Genomic DNA, 8,220 nt, shown 5'->3' with positions numbered 1-8,220 from the left:
TTTATGCTTCTTTAGCATTCATAATTATAAAATAAAGGCAGAACAAGTTGCTTATTTAGTTTCATGATCATTTAACCATGAGATTGCCTCAGTAGCCCCTGAATTACAAAACTCCACTCCACCCCAGCTATATCTCCACTCATCCTTCCCCAGCTAACTATGATCGATCCTATATTTCCCTTGAACTTCATCCCCTTTGATCTCTTGTTTTCACACCTTACCCTTCCATATCTCAATGTCTCCCTCTCCCTTGACTCTCAGTCTGAAGAAGGGTCTCGACCCAAAATGTCACCCATTCCTTCTCTCCAGAGATGATGCCTGACCCGCTGAGTTACTCCAGCATTTTGTGTCTACCTTGAGTGTAAACCAGCGCCTGCAGTTCTTTCCTGCACGTTCCTCTAGGCTTTGATGTTTAATTTATCCTTTATCTGATGATTTACCTTGGTTTAATAAATACCTGATTGCTTTATATCTCCTCTCCACTCCAACAAGATACATGGCCTCATCTCACTTGCTGGATTTCAGCAAACTGTGCTCACACGCAGGGCAGAGACTCTGGGAAAATCACAGCCAATCCTCTCCATTAGTCGAGAGAAACGTTTGATGGGCTTGGCTGTTACAGAAGCTAGAAGGATAATGAATTACAATCAAAAACAGATAGTTCCGTCCCACTTGTCCATGCTGACCACATCGCCCTGCGTTTGGCCCATGTCCATTTAACCCTTGCCTATCCATACACCTGTCCAAATGTCTTTTGTCAATAAGTTTGTCGCTGAAAGTTGAAGTTCCATTTGACCTCCCTATAATAAATTGATTCCAACTGATGACATCAGGAAATGTACCTGTATTCTGAGAAACAATTTAGTTTGACCTTTTTATTTAGTAACAACAAAATAAAAGGTTCCCTGGACTTGCAGGCTTGAGTTATGGAGAGGTTGGACAGGCGAAGACTTTCTTTGGAGCATATACGCCTTATTGAGGTGATCATGGATAAAATGAATGTTCAGTCTTGTTCCCCTGGGGAGAGGATTCTAAAACTAGAGAACGCGGGATTAAAGTGAGAGGGGAGAGATTTAAGAGGGATCTGAGGGATGACCTATAGACAATAGACAATAGACAATAAACAATAGGGGCAGGAGGAGGCCATTCGGCCCTTCGAGCCAGCACCGCCATTCAATGTGATCATGGCTGATTATTCTCAATCAGTACCCCGTCCCTGCCTTCTCCCCACACCCCCTACCTCCGCTATCATTAAGAGCTCTATCTAGCTCTCTCTACACCCAAAGAGCAGTCAGTATCTGCCAGAAGAAGCTGAAGAAGTGGATACAATTACCACTGGCAAAGACATTTGGATAGGTCTATGAAGAGTTTAGAGGGCAATGGCTAAATGGAGGCAAATGGGACTAGCCCAGAATGCCAACCTGATCAGAATGGACAAGGAGGGCTGAAGGGCCTGTTTCTGTGCTGTACAGCTCTGTGACTCTAAATCTGTATCCATGTTACTAAACATTGGTGATGCTGATATGAAACTGGGGATTCCTGTATCCCCTGCCGGCCGGGCAGTCAGTGAATGAGTGAGACACACACCGGGACAGGAGATCCCACCTCCTGTATCCCCTGCCGGCCGGCCGGGCAGTCAGTGAATGAGACACACACCGGGCAGTCAGTGAATGAATGAGACACACCAGGACAGGAGATCCCACCTCCTGTATCCCCTGCCGGCCGGCCGGGCAGTCTGTGAATGAGACACACACCAGGACATGAGATCCCAGCTTCTGGATGATTAAACATGACTTTCCCAAATATGCCAACACCAACCAATGATTTAAACAAAGTCACTTTCACACAATCCTCCATGCGTCAGAGCTTTGGATATTAAGCCTGCACACCGCTGTGCACTTTCAATGATGGTCATTATCCTGACAACAACCACAGTGCAAACACACACCAACACAACCAAACTAGCTCACTGCAAACACACACCAACACAACCAAACTGGCTCACTGCAAACACACACCAACACAACCAAACTGGCTCACTGCAAACACACACCAACACAACCAAACTAGCTCACTGCAAACCGCGTCGACTTACAAACTATAAAAAATAAACCGTTAAAAGAACTGTGAGTCAAGCAGCGTGGGAGGGCCAAGGTTTGGACTGACCAATGGATGGCCAAGGTTTGGACTCACCAATGGATGGTCAAGGTTTGAACTGACCAATGGATAGCCATGGTTTGGACTGACCAACGGATGTTCAAGGTTTGGACTGACCAATGGCAGTTCAAGGTTTGGACTGACCAATGGATGGTCAAGGTTTGGACTGATCATTGGATGGTCAAGGTTTGGACTGACCAATGGATGGCCAAGGTTTGGGCTGACCAATGGATGGTGAAGGTTCAGATTGACCAGTGGATGGTTACTGGGGTGGTCAATGTTTCAGGTCGAGACCTTGCACCAGTGACATTTATAACTGTGAAGATTGGTATCGTATTATGAAATTGTATTTTTTTATTCCAGTAAAATAATACAGAGGTTTACATTAAATTGCAGACAATGTTTAATTGGCTCAGTACTGAGGGTATGCTGAGTGATTCACCCTTGTGCATCTGAGCCCAGTCCTTCCCAACATCTCTCGTTAAAGCTCGGCTGTGTTCTCTACCCAGAGGCCAGTGGGAATGTTGCCATCGTCCTGATGAACTGTTGACAGCTGCTTCCCCCGGGGCTGGTTAGAAAGGTAGTTCTCATGTTAAATGCATGAGAGGCAGCTTCCTCCCACTTCACCACGTTGGTCTACTGTACAGTTACAGCACAGAGAGCAGCAACATCTGAGCCTCAGCCTCACGATGAGTTAGTGGCTCCCAGCTGGAGAATGTTGTAAAGTGGTCTCTGAGTGTTGACATTAGTGTTGGAGATGTCACCACAGATTCTCATTGCCAATTAATATCAAGCCGATCTCAGAGTGACATCGGAGGGCAGACTAGTTTGTGACCAGATGAGTAAGTGACAGACAGTCAAGGATGTGGACAGTTGGAGCAACAATAGACAATAGGTGCAGGAGGAGGCCATTCGGCCCTTCGAGCCTGTACGCACCGCCATTCAATGCGATCATGGCTGATCATTCTCAATCAGTACCCCGTTCCTGCCTTCTCCCCATACCCCCTGACTCCACTATCCTTAAGAGCTCTATCTAGCTCTCTCTTGAATGCATTCAGAGAATTGGCCTCCACTGCCTTCTGAGGCAGAGAATTCCACAGGTTCACAACTCTCTGACTGAAAAAGTTTTTCCTCATCTCAGTTCTAAATGGCCTACCCCTTATTCTTAAAATGTGGCCCCTTGTTCTGGACTCCCCCAACATTGGGAACATGTTTCCTGCCTCTAACGTGTCCAACCCCTTAATAATCTTATACGTTTCAATAAGATCCCCTCTTATCCTTCTAAATTCCAGTGTATACAAGCCTAGTCGCTCCAGTCTTTCAACATATGATAGTCCCGCCATTCGGGGAATTAACCTAGTAAACCTACGCTGCACGCCCTCAATAGCAAGAATATCCTTCCTCAAATTTGGAGACCAAAACTGCACACAGTACTCCAGGTGCGGTCTCACTAGGGCCCTGTACAACTGCAGAAGGACCTCTTTGCTCCTATACTCAACTCTTCTTGTTATGAAGGCCAACATTCCATTGGCTTTCTTCACTGCCTTCTGTACCTGCATGCTTCCTTTCAGTGACTGATGCACTGGGACACCCAGATCTCGTTGTACGTCCCCTGTTCCTAACTTGACACCATTCAGATAATAATCTGCCTTCCTATTCTTACCACCAAAGTAGATAACCACACACTTATCCACATTAAACTGCATCTGCCATGCATCCGCCCACTCACACAACCTGTCCAAGTCACCCTGCAACCTCATAGCATCTTCCTCACAGTTCACACTACAACCCAGCTTTGTATCATCTGCAAATTTGCTAATGGTACTTTTAATCCCTTCATCCAAGTCATTAATGTATATTGTAAATAGCAGCGGTCCCAGCACCGAACCTTGCGGTACCCCACTGGTCACTGCCTGCCATTCTGAAAGGGACCCATTTATCCCCACTCTTTGCTTTCTGTCTGCCAACCAATTTTCTATCCATGTCAGTATCCTACCCCCAATACCATATGCTCTAATTTTGCCCACTAATCTCCTATGTGGAACCTTGTCAAAGGCTTTCTGAAAGTCAAGGCACACCACATCCACCGGCTCTCCCCTGTCAATTTTCCCGGTTACATCCTCAAAGAATTCCAGAAGATTAGTCAAGCATGATTTCCCCTTCGTAAATCCATGCTGACTCGGAACAATCCTGTTACTACTATCCAAATGCTCCACAATTTCGTCTTTTATAATTGACTCCAGCATCTTCCCCACCACTGATGTCAGACTAACTGGTCTATAATTTCCCGTTTTCTCTCTACCTCCTTTCTTAAAAAGTGGGACATCATTAGCTACCCTCCAATCCACAGGAACTGATCCTGAATCTATAGAACATTGGAAAATGATCACCAATGCGTCCACTATTTCTAGAGCCACCTCCTTAAGTACTCTGGGATGCAGACCATCAGGCCCTGGGGATTTATCAGCCTTCAGTCCCATCAGTCTACCCAACACCATTTCCTGCCTAATGTGGATTTCCTTCAGTTCCTCCGTCACCCTAGGATCTCTGGCCACTAGAACATCTGGGAGATTGTATCTTCCTTAGTGAAGACAGATCCAAAGTACCGGTTCAACTCGTCTGCCATTTCCTTGTTTACCATAATAAATTCCCCTGCTTCTGTCTTCAAGGGACCCACATTTGCCTTGACTATTTTTTTCCTCTTTACATACCTAAAAAAGCTTTTACTATCCTCCTTTATGTTAGTGGCTAGTTTACCCTCGTACCTCATCTTTTCTCCCCGTATTGCCTTCTTAGTCATCTTCTGTTGCTCTTTAAAAGAGTCCCAATCCTATGGCTTCCCACTCTTCTTTGCTTTGTTGTACTTCTTCCCTTTTATTTTTATGCTGTCCCTGACTTCCCTTGTCAGCCACGGGTGCCTCTTACTCCCCTTAGAATCTTTCCTCCTCTTTGGGATAAATTGATCCTGCAACTTCTGCATTATTCCCAGGAATACCTGCCGTTGCTGTTCCACCGTCTTCCCTGCTAGGGCCTCCTTCCAGTCAATTCTGGCCAGCTCCTGCCTCATGCCTCTGTAATCCCCTTTGCTATACTGTAATACTGACACTTCTGATTTTCCCTTCTCTCTCTCAATTTGTAGAGTAAAATTTATCATATTGTGATCACTGCCTCCTAATGGCTCTTTTACCTCGAGTCCCCTTATCAGATCAGGTTCATTACACAACACTAAATCAGAATTGCCTTCTCCCTGGTAGGCTCCTGTACAAGCTGTTCTAAGAATCCATCTCGGAGGCACTCCACAAACTCTCTTTCCTGGGGTCCATTACCAACCTGATTTTCCCAGTCTACCTGCATGTTGAAATCTCCCATAACCACCATAGCATTACATTTGTGACATGCCAATTTTAGCTCTTGATTCAACTTGCACCCTATGTCGAGGCTACTGTTTGGGGGCCTGTAGATAACTCCCATTAGGGTCTTTTTACCCTTACAATTCCTCATTTCTATCCATACTGATTCTACATCTCCTGATTCTATGTCACCCCTTGCAAGGGAGTGAATATCATTCCTCACCAACAGAGCGACCCCACCCCCTCTACCCACCTGTCTGTCTTTTCTATACGTTGTGTACCCCTGAATATTCAGTTCCCAGCCCTGGTCCTCTTGTAGCCATGTCTCAGTGATTCCCACATCATACTTGTCAATGTCTAACTGAGCCTCAAGCTCATCCACTTTATTTCTTATACTTCGCGCATTTAAATACAACACTTTAACTTCGGTATTTACCTCCCCTCTCACACCGGTCACAATTGGCCCTGACCTTATTCTCTTATCCCATCTAGAACTTCCCTCCCCATTCATTCGAGAGTCCTTTGCAATTTCTCCTGTATTCACTTCCCCTTTAACTCCATCTCCATCTCCCCAGTTTGTCAAGACGCGCAGCCAAAGACTCGCACTTTTCTCACAGGGCACTTCCCTCAACAGGGCTGCACCCCTTGTGCAAGTCTGGCTTATATCAGTCACTAAATTACTTAATTGGCCAATTTACCAAACCTCTACTTTAATTGATCAACCAATCCAGGTACTCACTTCTATCCTGACGAGCTTAGAGTTATGCACTTCACTGACTGACTACTAACGGACTCTTGGCGCTCTTTTTAAACTGCCTTTACACACAGCAATTAACACTTACTTTGCTCTCAGCCAATGGTCTTCCTTGCTCTGTTCCCGACCTTTTCTGAATACCTTCTGGAATATTACCTTCTGGAATACACCAGAATATTACCAGAGTTTGATGAGTCTAGTGTTGCCCCTTGTACCGTGCAATGGAAGAGAGTCACATGCCCTCAAACACCCGTGACCCCACAGAGACCCTTGACCCCACGGAGACCCTTGACCCCATGGAGACCCTTGACCCCCATGGAGACCCCTGACCCTCATGGAGACCCTTGACTCCAAGGAAACCCCTGACCCTCATGGAGACCCCTGAACCCCATGGACCCTTGACCCCATGGAAACCCCTGACCCTCATGGAGACCCTTGACCCCATGGAGACCCCTGACCCTCATGGAGATCCTTGACCCCATGGAGACCCCTGACCCTCATGGAGACCCTTGACCACATGGAGACCCCTTACCCTCATGGAGACCCCTGACCCCATGGAGACCCCTGACCCCATTGAGACCCCTGACCCTCATGGAGACCCCTGACCCTCATAGGGACCCTTGACCCTCATGGAGACCCCTGAACCCCATGGAGACCCCTGACCCCATGTCTTTAGACAGCAGTGTGTCCAGCAGCAAATGTATCATGGAGTCACACAGCACGGAAACAGGCCCTTTGGCCCAACTCAGCCATGTCAACTATGACACCCCATCTACACCTAACTTCCAAGAAACAGTTAGACAGGTACATGGATAGGACAGGTTTAGAGGGATATGGCCTAATGCAGGCAGGTGGGGCTGGTGTAGATGGGGCATGCTGGTCAGCGTGGGCTAGTAGAGCTGGTAGATGGTACAGGGCCTAGGATAAGCTGGCGGATGGTACAGGGCCTAGGATAAGCTGGTAGATGGTACAGGGCCTAGAATACGCTGGTGGACAGTACAGGGCCTAGGATAGGCTGGTGGACAGTACCATGACAGTACCATGACATGTCCTGGCCAGTTTGCAGCACGGTTCCATGCTTCATGACTATTTGTGACCTGATCTGTCCGCAGGTTGGGAATGCGAGGATGGGCAGGAGCTGCCTACAGCCTCATGGGAACCGCTGCACCACCGTGCCGCCCCGGAGAACTCAGTTTACTTTATTTTAGTTTAGTTTAGAGGTACAGCGCGCACATTAACACAAGCCTACACACACTAGGGACAATTTACACTAATACCAAGTATACAATCCCAAGCCAATTAACCTACAAACCTGCACGTCTTTGTGGTGTGGGAGGGAAGCAAAGATCTCAGAGAAAACCCACGCGGGTCACGGGGAGAACGTACAAACTCCGCACAGACAGCGCCCGTAGTCAGGATGGAACCCAGGTCTCTGGCGCTGTGAGGCAGCAGCTCTACCCGCTGCACCGGTAGGTCGCCGTGTATAACCGTACCCAAGCTGTTTATATATTTCACAGATAGAGGTTGCAGTGCAGAGGTCTGTGGAACTCCATTGGTCACAGACTCCAGGCTGAGTATCACCACTATGCTGGCCCCAGTGCTGCTCGCGCCAGTGGGCTCCAGCCCCCTGCAGTACAAGTCAAGCCGCCACTCCATGCACCAGTGGGCTCCAGCACCCTGCAGTACAAGTCAAGCCGTCACTCCACGTGCCAGTGGGCTCCAGCCGCCTGCAGTACAAGTCAAGCCGTCACTCCACGTGCCAGTGGGCTCCAGCCCTCTGCAGTACAAGTCAAGCCGCCACTCCACGTGCCAGTGGGCTCCAGCCCCCTGCAGTACAAGTCAAGCCGTCACTCCACGTGCCAGTGGGCTCCAGCCCCCTGCAGTACAAGTCAAGCCGCCACTCCACGTGCCAGTGGGCTCCAGCCCCCTGCAGTACAAGTCAAGCCGCCACTCCACGCG

General features: G+C 48.0%; 1 protein-coding gene across 1 annotated transcript in view; it reads right to left on the bottom strand.

Moving 5' to 3' along the window:
* Nucleotides 1-7,345, bottom strand: part of LOC144599973 (HMG domain-containing protein 3-like) — a 36,756-nt gene extending 29,411 nt beyond the window's left edge. Inside the window, exons 1-2 of the mRNA XM_078411255.1 lie at nucleotides 7,291-7,345; nucleotides 1,606-1,735 (exon numbers count right to left, since the gene is read on the bottom strand). Coding sequence (XP_078267381.1) covers nucleotides 1,606-1,735; nucleotides 7,291-7,345 — 185 coding nt within the window. The remainder of the gene's footprint in view (nucleotides 1-1,605; nucleotides 1,736-7,290) is intronic.
* Nucleotides 7,346-8,220: the final 875 nt, after the last annotated feature.

Source organism: Rhinoraja longicauda, chromosome 14 (genome assembly GCF_053455715.1).
Source record: "Rhinoraja longicauda isolate Sanriku21f chromosome 14, sRhiLon1.1, whole genome shotgun sequence".
In the NCBI taxonomy this organism is placed as follows: domain Eukaryota; kingdom Metazoa; phylum Chordata; class Chondrichthyes; order Rajiformes; family Arhynchobatidae; genus Rhinoraja; species Rhinoraja longicauda.
The sequence above is the reverse complement of the archived record's forward strand: the minus strand, read 5'-3'. Positions and strand labels throughout refer to the sequence as shown.